At 44.5% G+C, this 19022-nt stretch overlaps 1 protein-coding gene across 4 annotated transcripts in view; it reads right to left on the bottom strand.

The window, feature by feature from the left end:
* BMPER (BMP binding endothelial regulator) overlaps positions 1–19022 on the bottom strand; it is a 244931-nt gene that overhangs the window by 211467 nt on the left and 14442 nt on the right. For all 4 annotated transcript variants that reach the window (XM_063609694.1, XM_055293453.2, XM_055293454.2 and 1 more), the window contains exon 3: positions 831–930. In XM_063609694.1, the coding sequence (XP_063465764.1) occupies positions 831–930 (100 nt within the window). The remainder of the gene's footprint in view (positions 1–830; positions 931–19022) is intronic.

The following is a 19022-nucleotide window of genomic DNA, read 5'->3' on the forward strand; positions in this document are numbered from 1 at the left end:
TGCCTCCTGCGTGGCCCCACACTGTGAAGTGCTGTTGACATATACATGGTGTGAAATCCCCAGGGAGCTGACGATCCACATGAAACCGCACAGGAGGAAAATCACACCACTGCGGTATCTATGTGGGCTTCTGGAGGCCATAGAAATCTAAAGGGGAACGTGGCAGATGAGGGCTGGGCACCTTGAGCACAGGCAGCACCTGGACACGTTGGGGAAAAAGAGCTGCACTAAGGCCAAGAGAAAGGTGAGACCAGGAACAGCACATTCCAGACGAAGCATGGGGCTGGAGGGTGATGGAAAATGAGGCTGGAGTAAGGAGACGTTAGAGATGCTTCAAAGACAGGCGGAGGGACTTAGATCTAATTTGGAAGGAAAGGAAAATTTTAATGAGGACCAAAATGATAAAATACAGGCTTAAAGACTTCTCTGGCAGAGGTGGGCAGGGTGAGTGTGGAGCCTGGAAAAACTGAGTGTTGAAACTTGTTGACAAAATATGCTCATGTGTGTGTGTACAAATATGCAGGGGCATGGTGGTTGCCTCTTCTCTACGACATTTTAACAACCTGCCTTAGAAAATAAACCAAATATGAAGATGCTCACATACTTTCATCCCTCCTCCAGGAGAGCCCCCTTCCTTCCAGCCCCAGACACACACATACACACAAACACACACATACATACACACACACACACACACACACACACCCTACTTCTCCTCCCCACCCATGTGCACCCCAGCCAGGAGCTGAGTGAAAAGAAAGGTGAGAGAAAGAGAAATAAAAATGTCTGAAGCAGCAGCCAGGAGAGAAGACGGCCAAGACATCAATCACCTTTGCACTGTTCACAACAGGCTCCCCTCTGCTTGACAGCCAGGGCACAGTCTCGGGACAGCACGGGGCACTTCTCTCTCTTACATGTCACTTCCTTGTTCTAGACAAAAAGAGACACGAGACATTTGAAATAGACATCAAACAGAATTCCCCAAATGCTAACACACCACAGAGGTTTTCCGAGCCCCCCTCTTATCTGGCCTTCACTTGGCAAGAAAATGCTGTGAGAGCAAATAGGATTTTGTTATCTCTGAAACAGAAATACCCATCCAGGAACACAGGACTTTGGAGATCAGAGTCAGATGAGAGGAGATGAAAAGTCCCTTCTTTACAAAGCCAGCTTCACCTAGATAACTGATTGCCAAGGGAGAAGTTCTCTCCCACTCCTTCAGATTCTAAGGTTTCTTTTTAGTACACACTACAGAAACGATAATATTTGTGTAAACCATATTTTGCCTGTTGGGCTACCTGGGCCAGGACTGCATCGTGAGAACAAAAATATTTTCACACGGCCGTCCAACAATCCTTAATAGTAGAGTGCATTAAAATGCAGCAATCTAAAGTTCCAACTCAAATAATGACAAAGTTGAGTATTGGATCGGCTTGGTAAAAGAAAAAATAATATTCCACATGCCAAGCAGAGACACGGACGTCCGTGTTTTCTAGCTGTGGGACAGCTGCCTTATATTAGCACTTATGCTAATGAACGTGTGGCAAACATTTGCATCTTTGGTTTTTTCCTGAAAGGTTAGCTGTTAAAATGTCTTACAGAAGATACAAACATGATGGATATGGCCGGGCGCAGTGGCTCACGCTTGTAATCCCAGCACTTTGGGAGGCCGAGGCGGGCGGATCACGAGGTCAGGAGATCGAGACCACGGTGAAACCCCGTCTCTACTAAAAGTACAAAAAAAATTAGCCGGGCGTGGTGGCGGGCGCCTGTAGTCCCAGCTACTCGGAGAAGCTGAGGCAGGAGAATGGTGTGAACCTGGGAGGCGGGGCTTGCAGCGAGCCGAGATCGTGCCACTGCACTCCAGCCTGGGTGACACAGCGAGACTCCTTCTCAAAAAAAAAAAAATGATGGATATGCCTGTTTGTATATGGATTGTATGCACCTGAACCAAAAATACTGTCTCAAAAAATTCAACAAAATGTGAGATTTACCAAGTGGTGACCACATGCTAGGTGATGTGGCTTTCATTCTCACTAAAATTCTGTGAGGTCAGTATCATTATCCCCATTTTGCAAACAAGAAAACTGCTGCTCAGAGAAGGTAGCTGACTTTTCCAAGATTACTCAGCTTTCCAGTGAGAGAGATGGAACTCAAGATGGAGACATAAATGTGTGCACACCTATGCCCTTCCCTGGATGACAGCAAGTGCCTCATTTGGGGGCAGGTTGGAGAGGAGCAACTGGCCGGCTCTGCTCACCTTGAAATGAACCTAGAACTCTCTTGGAATATGTATTAATAAAGAAGAAAACCAAACTCAGCCCTGACAACAAATTTGAGAAGATTCTCAAGTGTACCCAGTACGCCTCCATGTCATGAGACTAAGAAGATCTCACCATTTCTTGCTCAGAACCATGGAGACACATGCGAGCCTGCAGGTGTGTGTGCGTGTGTGTGTGTGTGCATGTGCATATGTGCCTGAGATCTTGTGTGTGTGTACGTGTGTGTGTGTGTGTGTGTGTGTGTGTGTGTGTGTGTGTGTGTGTTGGAGTCTGGGAGCCCAAGCCAAGTTCATGCACCACAGTCCAACCCCAAGGTAGTTCCAAAATAAAACTTGTCACCTTCTATGCTGCCCTGAAATTCCCTGGGATTTCCAGAGCTTAAGATGCTCCCAGAGTCTAATTCTAAAATAAATCCAGGTTGCCATCCCCTCTCCTTTCAAAGATCAGAACGTCTGTGTGTCCCAGAATCCCACTCCCTCTGACTCACAGTCACAACTGCCTGAGAGTGAGTTCTACGGGGAGGGTTGGGCCTTGCCTTGCCCACAGCTGTTTCCACATCAGTCCTGTTATTTCCCTGCCCTCGTGGCTTTTGCAAGGCCAGCTGAGGCACAGAAACAATAAGCCACGACAGGTGTTGCTCAAACTTGTCCACTGAATGGCACATATAGAAAACGACACTCATTTCTGTTAAGGAACACTGGAATGAATGTGGTGAATATTCTCCTGAAACTGTCCTAGGAGTTGTCTGACACCCAGAGAAAGGACATCAATCCACAGCCACCTGCACACCACACCTGCAGGGACTGCTGCTGCTGTTTTGTTTTTTCATTTACTGGTTGTCCTTATGATGGGAGGGTGACCTGAGTCATCCAGTCTCTCTCTCTCTCTCTTTCTCCTTCTCTCTCTCTCTCTGTCTCTTCCTCTCTTTCTTTTTTTGGGATCTGTTATATGGTAAGTGCCCTCAAGGGACTGACCTCATTTACTCCTAAAATCCTGTGAGACAGTGGCCCTTATCCTTAGCTGCACATTAGAACCCCCTGTGGAGTTCTTAACAAAGACTGCCACAGTCTCCCACCCCCTGAAGCTCAGATCTGGTTAATCTAAGGACCAGGCATGCGTATTTGTTCAAGCTCCCAGGTAATTCCAATGATCAGCTAGGGTTGAGAACCACTGCTGTCAGGGGAGAGTATTTCTGTGGCCACTGGGGCTGAGCTGGGATAAGGAGCTGTCCACAGTCCCTTTGTGAACAGCAGACCTACAATCCGAAGCCAAGCATACTGGCCCCACGCTCCCCAGAATTCCTTCCCTCACCCCCTTTTCTCCATGATAATGGTGGCATCAAGGCTAACTATAAGGCACAGCCCTTAGATTTATTTTTATAATTTTTTCTTAAACTACAAAGGTCATACATTGTTATGGTCACCATTCACAATAAAGAGACATATTTTTTAAAAATTAATAATCTCCCCCAACTCCCACCAAAGTCATCAAAGATAGCCACCAGGTATGTATGCTGCTTGGTATTGTTGACAGTGACTTCGTTTTGAAAAGCATAGCTCTTGCAAGCTATATTTTATACCGACTCTCCCACCCCAGGAGAATTGTGAAAGAACTTCATTAACAGAGCTTCTGTTACCAGGACTGTATGGCTTTATGAATTCAGCAAACCTGACTGCAACCTGGCTGCGGCCTTAGCCAAGGTCCACTCCCAAGCACATCTCCTCTCTGAAGGGAAGAATCTTCACATACAGAGAGTTCAAAGCTCTCAGGGCAGTCAAAGTGATGACACAATCTGGGATCTGATAAATAGGAAGGCACATACTCGCTTAAATATAGGAACTCTGCTGACTTAGAAACCTGGGAGCCAGTCAAAATCCATAACAGGATCCCAAGATTCATAATAAATAGCTTGTAATTACAGTCCAGCACAAAAGCTATTCCAACCAGATGGTTTATAGATTCACATCTGGATTTTTTTTTTTTTTTTGTACACACACATAGAACAAACCTAAACCTTAGCTGTAGGTTTAGTGGGTTTTTCCCCCTCTGATTACACTGGGAGTTTTTAAATATTCCATCAACGGTCACATTGGTACAGAACTGCCATATCTGATCATTGCCCTGGTGTCTGATTGGTGTGAATGTGGAGTAGTCTTTGGAATCCCGGGCCTTGCAAGAAAAAAATTTAAAAGCTCAGGGAATTGCTGGTGAGAGCCTGATTCCTCCATTTCCTTAATTGAGTCCAGCAGCTACAGAGTAAATTCAAACACAGGTTAATTAAGACCACTCCATTCACTTTCCCAATTTTGCCAAGAAACAAAAACACTTGTTCTTGAGCCAGTGGCTCTGGTGAGAAGTGGCACAGGCAAAGCCATGCCTTCAGGACTCCCTCACCCCCTGGGCTGCCTCATCCCCACATGCACTACGTGTCACCACTGTGGCTCAAGGTCAGGGCTCATTCCATTCACATCTTCATTCAAGAAACATTTTCTAATACTGGCTCACACTTACTGAACTCATTCTCTTTGTGTTCAGGCTCTGTGCTAAGAATCTTATGTGCATGTTTTTCACCAAAAATTCCCAATGATCGCCATCTTACAGAGGAGGGATCAAGGTTAGGAAACCTGCCTAGAGTCACGTAAGACACATATCTAGAATACAAATAGAGGCCTGTCATTTAAATGCCGTACTTTGCTACTTCCCAGGATGCAGAAGAGAACAAAATAATGATCCTGCCCTCAGGCCCCAGGGGAGATTGGTGCCTTCCTGGTGGCTCCAGACAGGAACTCTCTAACGAGAGCAGAGCAACTCCAGGGGCCTGTGTCATGGCCAACCATGGGAAGGTCTGCAGACACCAGCTGTTTTCTGGTAACAAGGAAAGTTGTTCCAATTTGGATATCAACAGGGATGTGCCTATCATGCCTCTGAAAGCCAGACTGGCATCCTCAAACACTTTTCCCCAAATCCCAGCTTGAGTTTGAGCTTCTCCAGATCTAAACAAGAGAAATGGTAGCAAAAATACACTCAAGGAAAAGGTCAGAATACTCTACAAAAAAAAAAAAAAAACAAAACCTAACCAATGAATAAGAGCAATAAACCTCACTGCATCTTTCATTCTCAGTCTCCCGTGTGGCCCTTTTTCTAGGGTTGCCAGCCAGTGGTCTACCTGTTGTCAAAGGCGTCTGTCTGCATTACTGCCTTCTTTCAGGAAGATAGTTAACCGATTCTTTAACATTGATCAAATACATCAAAACCCAAAACGTAGCCTCTGGAGGCACATTAAATGAAGTGCCAACATGAAAAACGAAAAGGGGGGCATAGGGAGTAAAACATTTTTTAAAAATCAACATGACTGGCAACAAAGCTCTATAAGGATTTGAGCCAAACCACAGCTCCCGCCGCAAGCCAAGTTCAAACAGGATTCCGGCAGCCAGCTTGCTGTGTCTGAGATCTGCCACGAGATGGCAGCACAGAGTCCCCGGTCTCAGGAATTGCAGCCTTGAGACCGCCAGAGCCTTGGGAGTATTTCCCAGTGTCTGGTGGGGAGGGAAATGAGCTCTCCCATGAGCGTAGGGCGGAGGGGTACAGAGAAGATAGCAGAGCACCGCTGTGAAACGTTCTTGTGTGCCTTCCTCAACCAGAAAAACGTGCTTTTGAGATGCTTCTGTTCTATTCCAAGCCCCAACGTCTTGAACGTATTTTTTTTTTTCAAAGATTCTTCCAGAACCAATCCTATTGTGGAATACGAAAAGTATCCCTTGACCTTTCATTTATAATAAAAAATAATAGAATCAAAATCTGGAGAGGAAAACACAGCAGCTAATATGATGAGGGTAATGGAGGGAGAAATGTCTGCGGGCGGATCCTTTATTTTTAGACTGTGAAACACCATCACAAATCTCTTGAAATAAGAGTGAAAATGAAAATACCTCGTGTCTGCCTGCTGATCGTCCATTTGGTTAGCGATGTTGAAGGTGGCAGATCAACACAAGACCCTTCCCCAGATGATGGCATTATTTTCCCTCCATCCCTGTCTCTGATGACAGTAAAGCCTGCCTGGGAGGCAAACAGCTGTCATTTGGCAAACTAGCAAATTCAAAGTGACAGATCTTTTTTCAGGAAACCAAGAAGGCTGTGAGGTTGTGGTATTTTTTTCTGCCCGAGTGAACAATACTCAATATGTCAGTGAAGCACACGGGCCAGGTAGTGTGACTGCTGGGAATAAAGTGGCGGAGTCCCCTGTTATTCCATCCCGGTAGTCTTTTTGGGGGAGGAGCTTACAGATTTTGCTGCCTTCAAGAATTCCCCACCAAAATACAAATACCCCTGGGGGTAGACCCACATTCATCCCAAATAGCCAATTTCCTGGGATAGATCCCTCAGCCTGGCGACTCTGAGAGGGAAAGTTGCTTAGCAGTGGAGGCTCCAAAGCTGAAAAACAAAGCCTGGGCACACGTATCACTATACTCAGTGCTGCGGGAGGGAGACAGAAATCATGCAGCAAGGTTCCTAGTCTCCAGAAACCTACAAGCTCTTGGGGAAAATAAGACAACAGACAACAGCAGATCACACAAACACTGCGGTGTAACTTCTGGCACAGTGAGAAGCACGAAAGAGAACTTCACCTTGATTCAAAAGCCATCACCATTGCTGAGCACAAATAGGACACTTTGATGCTTACTCAAATTTTTATTATCAGAGAACTTACACAATAGTGTTCCATGTGGAGAGTCTCAAGATGGCTCAAATAGGGATTTGTTGTTAGGAATATGGGTGTCTTGTTTCAAGGAGGAGGGAGCAGGGGAAGCTGATCCCACATCAGGGTGTATATTCTCATTGGAATTTCTAGTCTCTCTATGTATGAAGTCAAAGAGGTCAACTTCTCCTTGAAGTATCCCCATTGTAACCCAATTCCAGATCCCAAAGAGCCAAAGAGAACTTTCTGGCACTTTTGAAGACAGGTCACGATTTCTCCCAGGCAATATTATACCACTTCTCATAAACAGAAGAATAATACTTTAGGTTTACATAGCACCTTTCATCTAAAGATCTCTGTAGACACTATTTCATTAATCCTCACAGGTTTCTTAAGATTTGCAGATGGAGAAATGGCACACAATGAGGCTGTCTCACTCAGATCCCTCTAAGAGGCAGCTAGCAGTGGACCTGGGAACAGAACCCAGTTCCCAGCCTGGCTTATGGGATCAGCTGGGAAGGTTAGTTGGTAAGGCACAGCACTAAAATGTACAGAAGTATCATATTCAAATTAGGTTAGCTCCAATAGGCTGTTGAGACTTTAGGAATAGACTAGTATGTAGTTAAGCTAGTCTGCAGATTTTCTGGACAGGCCACCTGGGCCAAACAGGAGAGGTCTCCTGCCACGTTTCTGCCCTAGTACAAGGTAACCTATGAGAGGTGCCATGGAAGGGATTACCCAGGACTTGGGTAAGCAGACCAGACTTTAAGCCAAGGTTCTAGAATGAAGAGATGGAAACAAAAGCTGAAAAAAGAACTGTGTTGGCAGCAACCAAAGACCCAAATGGGCCAGATTTCATTGCTTTTCTTTGAGACAGGGCCCTGATCCATCACCCAGGCTGGAATGCAGTGGCACAGTCATGGCTCACTGCAGCCTCAACCTCCCAAACTCAAACGATCTCCCATCTCAGCCTCCAGAAGTAGCTGGGACTACAGGCATGTACCACCACACCTTGCTAATTTATTTTTATTTTTATTTTTTTGTAGAGACAAGGCCTGTGTTTCCCAGGATGGTCTCAAACTCCTGGGTACAAGTGATCCTCCACCTCGGCCTCCCAAAGTGCTGGGATTATAGCTGTGAGCCACTGAACCCGGTGAGATTTCATTGTTTATCAGCAGTTCTGATCATTGGAAATTGTAAAATGAAGTGATGACCTCTCTAGAACATTCGGTCAGGGGAAATCCTGAGCAAACGAGCATGAACTCACAGAGAGGAGAGAATGCAAGCTTGTACCTGCTCCAGCCTGTCTCCTTTGGACAACGTCTGTTCTCAGTCGCTTGGAAAATAATAATGGAGCATGGGTAGGGGGGCCCTGAGATAGCCCAGTGGTTGCCAATGGCAGTATTAAATTTGATTGATGATTTATTATTTTAATTAAGCTTTTGCTTGCTCATTCTTCATTACTGATAGTAAAATTGACTTCCCCATAACTCTTACACAGAAATATCTGGAAGAAAAAAATAAAAGGCAGTTTGGGCAGCCACAAACCCTAAGTGTACAAGTCCAAGGCTCTGGGTCATGTCTCTCAACTCAACAGAACTTGAAAAAAAATAGAAAGACAACGTGAAGAAAACCATCTCTAAGATGAAGAACATGAAGCTGAAAGGAAAAAAGACCCAAACTCCCCAGCAGAAAGAAGTGGTTTCACCCAAGACCTCTTTCCCAACTGAGTTTAGTCCAGGAGATGGGAGGTGTCAACTGTGGCCTTTGCACGATATACCTCAAGCCTTTAACGTAAAGTGGCATTTCCAGACCTTTCTGCAACCCCAACCTCCACTGCTTTTGCAAATCCCTTCCATAGTCAGGGCCACAAACAAAGCTGATCCATCTCTAACCAAACAATGAAGTAACATACTGTTTTCAGGCAGGTTGCTGAACAATCAAGAATAATAACACCTGACATTTATAGAACATCTATTATATGCCCCACCATGCTGAACATGTTTTGTGTATTTTGTCATTTAACCCTTGCAAACAAGCCGGAAGAAGGCACTGATTTACCTCCCACCACATCTTATAGGTAAGAAAACTGAGGCACGGAGAGGTTAAACGGCTCACTCAGGTTTACATAGCTAGCCAGGGCAGAGATTCAAACGCAGGACTCTGATATCAAAGCCTATGATTTCATCAGTGTGCTATATAGCTTCATTTAGAGGCGAAGTGAGCCACCTTTCCCTTGCAGCTAAGAATTTAAATGCTTGCCTTTGTTAAGCACCCCATTTTCAGACCTTTATAAACCTTGGTGCTTTATGGTTTCATTTTGAATACAGAAGTAAAAATAGTGCCTTTTAGGAAAGACAGATTAAGTCTCTGACTTAAAAACTCAAAACAAGTCCCAGTCTCTGAGTGCCTGGTCATTTGCAAGGCTGACCAAAACCTGGACCCAAACCTGCCAAGTCCTCTCATTTCTTCTTTGATTTGAGCAGAAGGGTGTACTCTCCTGGGAGGCTTGCAGCATCCCACGGCCATAATTTTGTAGACTTAATGTTAAAATGTCTTGCAAGAACATCACGCAATTCATTGCACTCCATCTGGGAGTGTTATTCTTTTTCCCTCCTGTCTAGGCTCAACGAGTCTTTACCCCAGAGACCCAGGCCCTGGCAAACACCGCCTCCTCCAGCCCAGCTCACAGTGCAAACTCTGAACAAAGCTGCCCTTGAAGCCCGAACATTTAAAAAGACTTTATGAAGCCCACTGGGGCCCCCCGATTATTTTGCAACAAGTCATATCCCATGAAGAAATTCACTTCTCTGCAACACAAAACAGAGGGAGATTAAAGAAAAAGGCAGGGGGGTGGAGGAAAAAAGTAAGACCCCCTGTGGTTCTGTCTGGCCAGAATCGTGTCTTTTAGTACCCATATCCCCTACAAAGACGATGTTCTGATGATATATGGCCCTAATACATCACTAAATGACAGTGTTCTCCTGATCCTATACCTTGAAAATATGACATGTGCCAGCAGAGGCAATGGGGGATTAATAAGGAGGCCCTTCTGATATTTATGTTACCTAACTATTCCATTTTTTTTTAATGGGCTTTAGTTTGTTGGAGGGATTGTTTTGGGTTCTATTCTGTTTAAGGGTTTAGGTCTGGCTTTTTTTTTTTTTTTTTTTTTGGCTTTTTCAAGAAACTCATGGAACAAAGAAACACAGGCCATTAGCGTGTCCTGGCTGCTCAAGTAGAAGTCTGATTTAAAACAGGGCAGTGTCAAACAGCTCCTCATTCTGTTTACTCATATTTTGAAATAGAACCAAAACATTAGAGATGGCAGAACACACAAAAAAAAAACCACCAAATAAAAATAGTAGCCCAAAAGAGAGTAGCATTGCCTGTTTTTTATTAGACTGCACGTCGTATAAGCAAAGGGTCTGCTGGCAACGGCACATTTGTGTAACTGGAATGGAGGGAACACGCAGAGCCAGGGATCGAGTCCCATGGGCCCTGCCACAGATGCAGCTCTGCCACCGTGCTCAGTTCCCAAAAGCAAACCAAAAAAACAACAGGTAGGTTGCATCTCACTCTGCCAGGCGTGTGAACCAAGAGGGTTCATGGTGGTGTCCTGCCTTTACTAGGCCCAAATGCCTCAGTCAACCCTTCTCTCTTCCTGACAGAAGAGACTCCCACAGCTGGGATGTGGGATGGGGTCGGTGCTGCAGAGAACACTTCCAAAAGACTCCTGGGAAGAATTTGCAGGCCAGGGGTGAAGGAGAAGGAAGCCCTGCAAAGCAATGCGGCTTCGCATGCAGGAGGCCCGGCTGCCTCCTCAACACCTCTGGTTATTTTACACTGCTGGGCGCCCTTCAGCACATGATGAATAATAAATCTGCTTCTTCCTCTGCCCAAAAGGAAAACAAAAAGGAAAGGGGTGATGAAATTCTATGAATATTTTTATACCTTTCTGGTGAGTTCTTTTGAACTAAGTAGAAGATGATGAACCACATTTTGGGGGTCCAACTCCAACTACCTGTAGGATCCGGGGCTCAGAAGGCATTAGTGGGGCTTTCCAGTCCTGGGGTGACAGTGCAGAATCTTCTGGCCAGGTTAGCAGGGATTTTGGAGGGAGTGGGGAGTGGGGGTAAAGAGTTTAAAAGTGGTAATAATATTAGGTAACTCCATAGGAAAGCTTGAGACCTGACATTAAAGAAGGTGATAGCTGGAGATATTATTTTGACAGCCCCTTTCTTGACTTACTGCAATATAGGAAGATGGGCTGTCTGGTATCAAAAGAAAGATGACTCAATGGACCTTTTAAACATGAACAAAAATGACTCTCTGTCAAGGGTAGAAGAGTGAGCACGTACAAATCACAGAAACAAAATGTCTTAGATTCCCTTGGCAATTGGTGGTGGCAAAACCACATCTTTGTGAGGCCAGCCCTGGAAGGTTGTCAGTCTTGTCATCAGCACATGTGTCCTTCCTGGATAACGTACCTACACTGAACCCACCAGGTCCTCAGGTGTCCCTCATTCCTGTGGGTCAACAACAAGCCACAGAGCCAATGAAACAGAAGATTTTTCATGGATTGCCCCGTGAAAGCCCACGCGCTGTTGGGAGTTACAAAAATACCTGATCTTGACAAGTAAATGGAGCTGACATCCATGGGAATAGGCAGGGCAGAGGAGCCGCTCACAGCCCATCTGTCATTTTGACAAAGTAACTTTCTGGTCACCAGTGAGACACTCTTAAAGACATCTGCACAATTGACCCTGACCACCAGCAATCACAGAGCCTTTCAAAGGTACCCCTGGGACGAAAAGCCGATCAGCTTTAGAGCTGGATCCTGCAGTCCTCCCTCTGGGTAACAGTAAGAGCAGGGTGACATCTCAGTTGCTGGAAAGATCTCTGCTCCCAAGCTATATTTACATTGGTACCAACTGCAGAGGTTGTCCAGTTAGCCCAAGTAATGTCAGGTAGGGAAGCAAGGGAATAGGAGCTCTCTAGCTGGTTAGAAGTTCGCAGAACTGAAAATGTCAGCCTTGGACAGCGTCCCCTGTATGAAGACAATTCTGTGAGCTAAGGTTTGTCTGACTCATTCACCAAGGCCATTAGCACTGTGTTCTCTTCACCAAAGCTTTCCCAAGGGTCACATGCAGATGTCAGAAAAAAACTGGAGAAGCCACAGATTTATTTCCTCGGTTTAGAATGTAATTTTAATCCACTAGTGTCCATTTGCAAACTCATTAAACCATCAAAGAAAGCCAGATTTGCAAATAATCCATTTCTGAGATTAAGGTATTATAAAGAAACGAGAGTGGCCAATTACACACAAAACATTATCATAAACTTGTTGCTGAAGGGATTCACAACATGTGCCCATTTTTAAAAGGAAAATATCAACCATAATTAGAACCCTTAATCATTAATTTTAACAAGGGTTCCATCACAAAACGGCTTCCAGAAGCTTTAGCATATCTAAAATAAGGCAAAAGTTTCTGCAGAAAAACAAATGGCTATTAGAAACATGTGGCATGGGGCTATAAACTTGGATTTTTCTGCAGGTTAATCACTGCAGATTTCAGATCTATCTGACTAAAAATCCACGAATCTGTTTAACCAATATTTTTGAGCCCCTACGGCAGGCCAGGCACTGTGCCAGGTTTTGATGGGAATAGAAAATATGAATCAGACACATCTTCTGCCCTAGAAGAGCTTACAATCCAAGAGGGAGAGAGACTAAAGCATAAACACAGCACAGGCACCTCCCATGTTGCAACATGAGGGGCAAGAAGTGCTGGTTACCAGCTCAGAGAAGCTCAGATGCGAGGCAGGAATCGTCAGTTTTGACCAAATTCCACTGCCACAAACTCCTTGAAATCATCCAAAGTCTCTTGGTTCATGGTCCACTGAAATGAGCCTTTAAAAAGTTCTGTTAAACAATTATCTCACTGAGACAGAATTTGACCTACATCTGTCAGCATTTGGAGATTGACAATTCACAAATGAATCTCCTATGATGACATTCCAGTGCGCTCCAAGTGAAGTGTAGCACCCTCACCCGGTATTTTGAGCAGTAGAACAGTTTGTTTCACATATATCACAGGAAAATAATGGGTGCTTATCTTGTGCCATGATTTTCTTGCTCTATGAAATTGTAATATTTAACACACTTTGCTAGTCTTTCATCTATGTTTTAGGTAAAATATAAAACATAACATACTGGATTTTAACTTACATTCTAAAACCAATAATTATCATGCTACCAAGTCTACCATGAGTGGTAATATCTATTTTTAAAAAATAGTTTTCTACAGGAAATAATTTTATTCTAGAATTATATTGCTCATTGCACAGTTTGTTATGATTACATTAGTGCTCATCGGAGACGACTTTTCATCTTTCAGTGGATTTGTTTAGTTTTCCCACCATCAAACATGATACCCAAAATAATGTAAGCTATGAAAAGGGCAAGTCATCATGACAGAAAAAGCAAAGTTTAGAGTACAAAGAAAAGTTCATCATTTATTTTGGGGAAGAGAAATCGTTATATCTTCAAATTACCAAATCAAAAAATTAAACCCAATGGCAAAGATGAATCTGCCCAACAAATATGCACTGAATGAGCCCAGCATTGTCCCAGGTACTGAGGGTACAAATGAACATGGGAGGGCCATGTCCTCACAGAGCTGACGTTCTAGCAGGGACAACTGCAGGGAACACACCCACGCATGATCTCATGGGCACTGGGGAGGGCTCTGAGAAAATCAAGCGGGACAAGGGAACAGAATAACAAGGTGTGAGGCTGTTGGGGACAGTGATCAGAAAAAGATCCTTTAGGCCGGGCGCAGTGGCTCACGCCTGTAATCCCAGCACTTTGGGAGACCAAGGCAGGTGGATCACCTGAGGTTAGGAGTTCAAGACCAGCCTGGGCAACATGGTGAAACCCCCTCTCTACTGAAAATACAAAAATTAGCTGGTGGCACGTTCCTGTAATCCCAGCTACTCAAGAGGTTGAGGCAGGAGAATCGCTTGAGCCCAGGAGGCAGAGGTTGCAGTGAGCCAAGATTGCGCCATTGCACTCCAGCCTGGGCGACAGAACAAGACTGCGTCCTCCCCCCTCAAAAAAAAGAAAGAAAGAAAAGACCCTCTATTAAGGAGACATTTACTCCTACACCTCAGTGAAGGAAGGAAAATACGTCAATATATTGGATATGTGTGCTCCAGGCACTGGAAAAAGTAAAGCTGCAGTGGAGAAGAGGTTGGGTATCCCGCAGGAGCGAGGAGGAGCTCAGCGCGCAGCTGGAGCACAGTGAGACAGGAGGGTGTTTTGGGAGCTGAGGCCAAGATGGCGTCCGGAGCCGCAGCGTGCAGGGCCCTGTAGGCAGTGGTTATTCTCCAAACTGGACTCCGGGTGAGAGGAGAAGCCACGGGAAGATTTTGCTCAAGTAAGTCAAATAACTTGTATACTTTCAAATGGTCACTGGTGGATAACATATTGTCCGAAGTCAAGAGAAGTAACAGGTAGTTAGAAATAATCCAACATATTTTCAAGACTATACTGAAAAGAGGTGCTAATGAACTGAACATGGGATGTAAGAGAAAGAGGAATCCAGGACCCCATGGTTGATGGATGGCCTGAGAAAATGGAGCCATGCAGCTGATGTCACTGGCTGGAGCAAACTAGGTTTAAGGAGTGGTGACAAAGGAGATCTCCATTCAGGCCATTTTCAGTTTGAGATGCCTGCTCAACAGCCACGTGGAGACACCAGGTAGACACGTGGACAGATGCAGCTGGACTGGAGGTGGGCGTGCGAGAACATAAATGTGGAAACTATCAGCATACCAGTGGTTTTAGGCAATGCATCTGTATAAAATTGCTTAGGGTATGAATATAAATAGAGAAAACGTCTTGGCTGAATCCTGGGACCCTCAAATATTTAAAGTTTGAAAAGATAAGGAAGATCCACCAAAAAGAAAAATAAGCCAATAAAACATAATTCTTATAAGTCCATCACACAAATGCTGAGAGAGCGCCATATGTATGAGTCCTTACCCACATAGACACATAAATGTGTGCATGAACAACTGTAAGTGACCCTGGCTGCAGTCATTACATTAATTCAGTGACCACCAGAGGTCACCTTCTATCAGCACCTGCCACTGTGCCAGGTATTTTAGCGACCAAGATACCCCAGGTTGGGAGGGTTGCTACCCACTACTTGAGGCTCACAGGAGAGGCTTCCTAGACTACTGCTGGCCACTCCTTACTCCCACTACTACTAATTATCACACCTTCCAACCTACGTCTCAGAGGAAATCTGATTTGACTTAAGTTTAGGAAAATTCTGGTTGGCTAGAAGAGCTAAGAATTCCAGAGAAAAGGTCTAGGACCAATGTCCCCACAGAAGAGGGCACAGACCCACTAGAGCTTAGTGACCAAACGCTGGGTGAGTATTACAGATGGGTGTGTGTGTGGCAGAGGGGACGTTAAACACTTGGGAGTAATAGAAAGAAAGGGAAAGGGAAAATCTCTCAATTTAAGTTTTTCTTCTCTGTTATACTGAGTCCTGAAGCCAAAGCCTGGGAGTGAACAGAGTCCACAGTCAGAGGCCTCTTATAATTATGTCTCATGCCAAAAAATGTGGCTCAAAGCTAGGACCGTGATGCTCATCTACAGCAGGGTAACTAGGATCCAAGGATCTAGGGAAGAGTCTACACATACAGGCAGGCACTGGCCAAGAAGCAGAGAAGCCAAGACCCCACAACCATCTTGGGACTCCGTCTGGAAGCGAGCAAGAGACAGAGGTCAATGGAGAAACAAGCTAGCAATGTGTTGCAATTTTGGGATTAGTACTCCTCTCTGTACTTTCAACATAATATTTCCTTCCCACATATTAGAAGTCTGTTAAAGTTTCCCCTGGGCATCATCTTCACCAGGCTAAATTGTATCAGCACATCATCATTAGTAAAAAAAAAAATATTTACTAACCCCCACCTGAACACTTGACACTGCTCCAAGCTAGCCCATTAGCTAACCCAGTAATCCTTCTCTTGAGCCTTTAGTCAAGATCACAGGTGGGTCTCCACCAGCTCTCCACCAGATGATCCAGTTTTGCCTAGATAGCAATTCCACGTGGCACACTGAGGGGTGTCCAAGGGAGAGAATACAGTCATGGGTTCTTAGTTTCTGTTTCTGGTTGGGCCAGTAAAGCGCCTTCCTCATCCCTCTTTTCTGCTTATCACTAGAGACCAAAACTAAAAACCGTGACTTCAGGATTCTAAAAGCCTAACACAAAACAAAACAGAACAACAACAACAACAACAACAAAATAAGGTGAGTTGGACAAGCTCATCCCTACAAATGTCTAACCGCCATGCTGCGTGGAGGAGGAACAGCCAGCCTGCTGTAATGCCTTTTGTATATTTCAGTATCAGGCTGAACTCAAGAATTAAAAGCTGAGACTGAGAAAAACTAGACACAAAACTTGGGGAATGGTGACATCATGGAATTTCTGCACTAATGACAAAGAAAGAAAATAACATGGTAAAAAATAATAAGGATGGAGATGAATCCCTGGAACAACGGAATGCCAGGCTAATTAAAAAAAAAAAAAAAAAGTTTAAAGGATTCCCATTTGAAGTATGGGAAATTGTCCGGCGACATGACCAGAATTCTGTGAAGGTGATGGGAATCAGAGCCTGGTCGGCTTGACTTTACACTCTCTCTCAGCAGGGAAAGAAAGGTGTGGGCAGAAACAGGGCAGCAAAAGGGAGAGAAGAAAACTAAAATTTCCCAGAATGGCTTTATTCCGCACAAGGAAGGAACCTGCTGGCTGTTAAGTTGCCAGCCGAAGGAAACAGCTTCTTGCAGAGGTTTTGAGAAGTCGAAGGGGTTGGGGTGAAGTGGGGAGCTGGATCCCGCTTCACCTGGCCCTCAACTCTGCATTGTTTGCGTCTGGTTCCTCCAGATGCGGCTGGCCCACTAGGTCAGTCATAAAACCCTGGGTTTTGTGTCAGATTGCTCCATCTAGTTGGCTCATGCTGAAGAAGCAACAAACATAACGTCACGTCAGCTTCGTCCTGCAGCTGCTACCCATCCCAGAAAGACCACAGGAAACAGAGTGTATCCCTGTGGGAATCCATTCCATGAAGAGACTGGCAGCAGCCCAGCGGGTCAGCCTGTCCCACCCAAAGGCGCCAGGCAGGACCCTACCTAACTGGACTGCAAGGACTGTTGAAAACATAATCCCCAGGGAAGCTATTTGCTGGGTCTCTCTCACTGACCCCGGGGGGTATTCTCTCAACCCTTGTGGTTAGGTGGCATTCTCTGAAAGAGCTCTGTGGAGTCTGCCTGAGATGGGACAGAATTCTGGTACTTGAATTGCAGTCCCAATTCTCGCTGATTGCAGTGGGACTTTCGCCTTGCTTTTTCTTTTCTGAGCCTTAATGAGCTCAACTATGAAGCTGGTTTCTTAAGAATGCCGGCCCTACCTCACAGGGTGGCTTTGAGGAAAATGAAGTTTGGACTATCCCCAGTTTATGAATACAGTGTTTGTTCGCAAAATATCTATTAAGACTTAAAGTTTGCAAGGTGCTGTTCTAGATATTTTGATCATGAGAATTAGATGCTATTCCTACCCTGAAGAAGCTTCAAGTCCAGTAGAAGAGAAAGTCATGTAACTAATCAATAAAAATTTAGAGGAGAGAGGAGTAAGGGTATAATAAAAAGGTAACCAATATAAAGTCTTCAAGGAACAAGTGAGTTCATTCTGATTGGGTGACTAAAGGAGGTTTGATAAAGATGACATGAATAGGAAAAGAACACTTCAATAAAGACAGCTAATGTGCAAGATAATTGTGTAAAATTTCCACGACATTATGTAAACGATAGTTGACCTATTATAAAGTTTTACATCAATAACAGAATTTCAACTGTACCTAACCAAGATTTAAATATAAACATATATGTTTATGTTTATATTCATATACCCTTCTCTTTCCACTACATGGCAGGTAGAAAGAGTGTTTCAAAAATTGGCCACTGCATAAAAGTCACTGGAAGGGTTTATTAAAAATGGAGCTTTCTGGCCAGGTGTGGTGGCTCACGCCTGTAATCCCAGCACTTTGGGGGTCCGAGGTGGACAGATCGTAAGGTCAGGAGTTCGAGACCAGCCTGACCAACATGGTGGAACGTCGTCTCTACTAAAAATACAAAAATTAGCCGGGCATGGTGGTATGCACCTGTAATCCCAGCTTCTCAGGAGGCTGAGGCAGGAGAATCACTTAAACCCAGGAGGTGGAGGTTGCAGTGAGCCGAGATCGCACCACTGTACTCCAGCCTGGGCCACAGAGCAAGACTCTGTCTCAAAAAAAAAAAAAAAAAAAAAAAAAAAATAGAGTTTCCCTGGTCTGCACAGGAGCCAGCCAGACCTACTCCATCAGGATCTCTGGACCAGGACACAGGAAATCTGCATTTTTTAGCCTTCCCCGGTGGTTCTTACACACATTAAAATCTGAGAGCCACCACTGCTGGGCCCCTGGTGGGATAACAGAAAAAACTAAAGGCAAAATTCTAACCACTGACTTGTTAATGACCTACAACTGTGTGAGAGAAGACAAGTAGCCAAACTGACTCCTTGAGGGAGGAAGGGGCAGAGGCCCAGGGAAGGGGATACATCAGGCAACAGAATTGTGTGCCCCTTGTCACTAGTGTTCAGGCTCCATTGTATGGGCCCCCAGCACACATACACAACTATTAGTTTCATCACACATTCATTCACACTTTCATTTAAGATTCTAATGATAGAGGGTAGTTTCCAGACTAAAACCATTATCCAAATGTTATATAAATACATATATATATGTATATATGTACACAGACACATAAACTTATAAAATCTGGCACAGTCAAGGAATAACAGGTTGCTCTGACTAATTGAATATTCCAAACAAGAGTTAATATCTCTGGCTTGTATAAGTTAATCAATTTTCAAAGAACTTTAGAACAATAAAAGACATCTAACTTCAAAACTCTCTCAACCATAATT

Source organism: Symphalangus syndactylus, chromosome 9, assembly GCF_028878055.3.
Source record: "Symphalangus syndactylus isolate Jambi chromosome 9, NHGRI_mSymSyn1-v2.1_pri, whole genome shotgun sequence".
Lineage (NCBI taxonomy): Eukaryota > Metazoa > Chordata > Mammalia > Primates > Hylobatidae > Symphalangus > Symphalangus syndactylus.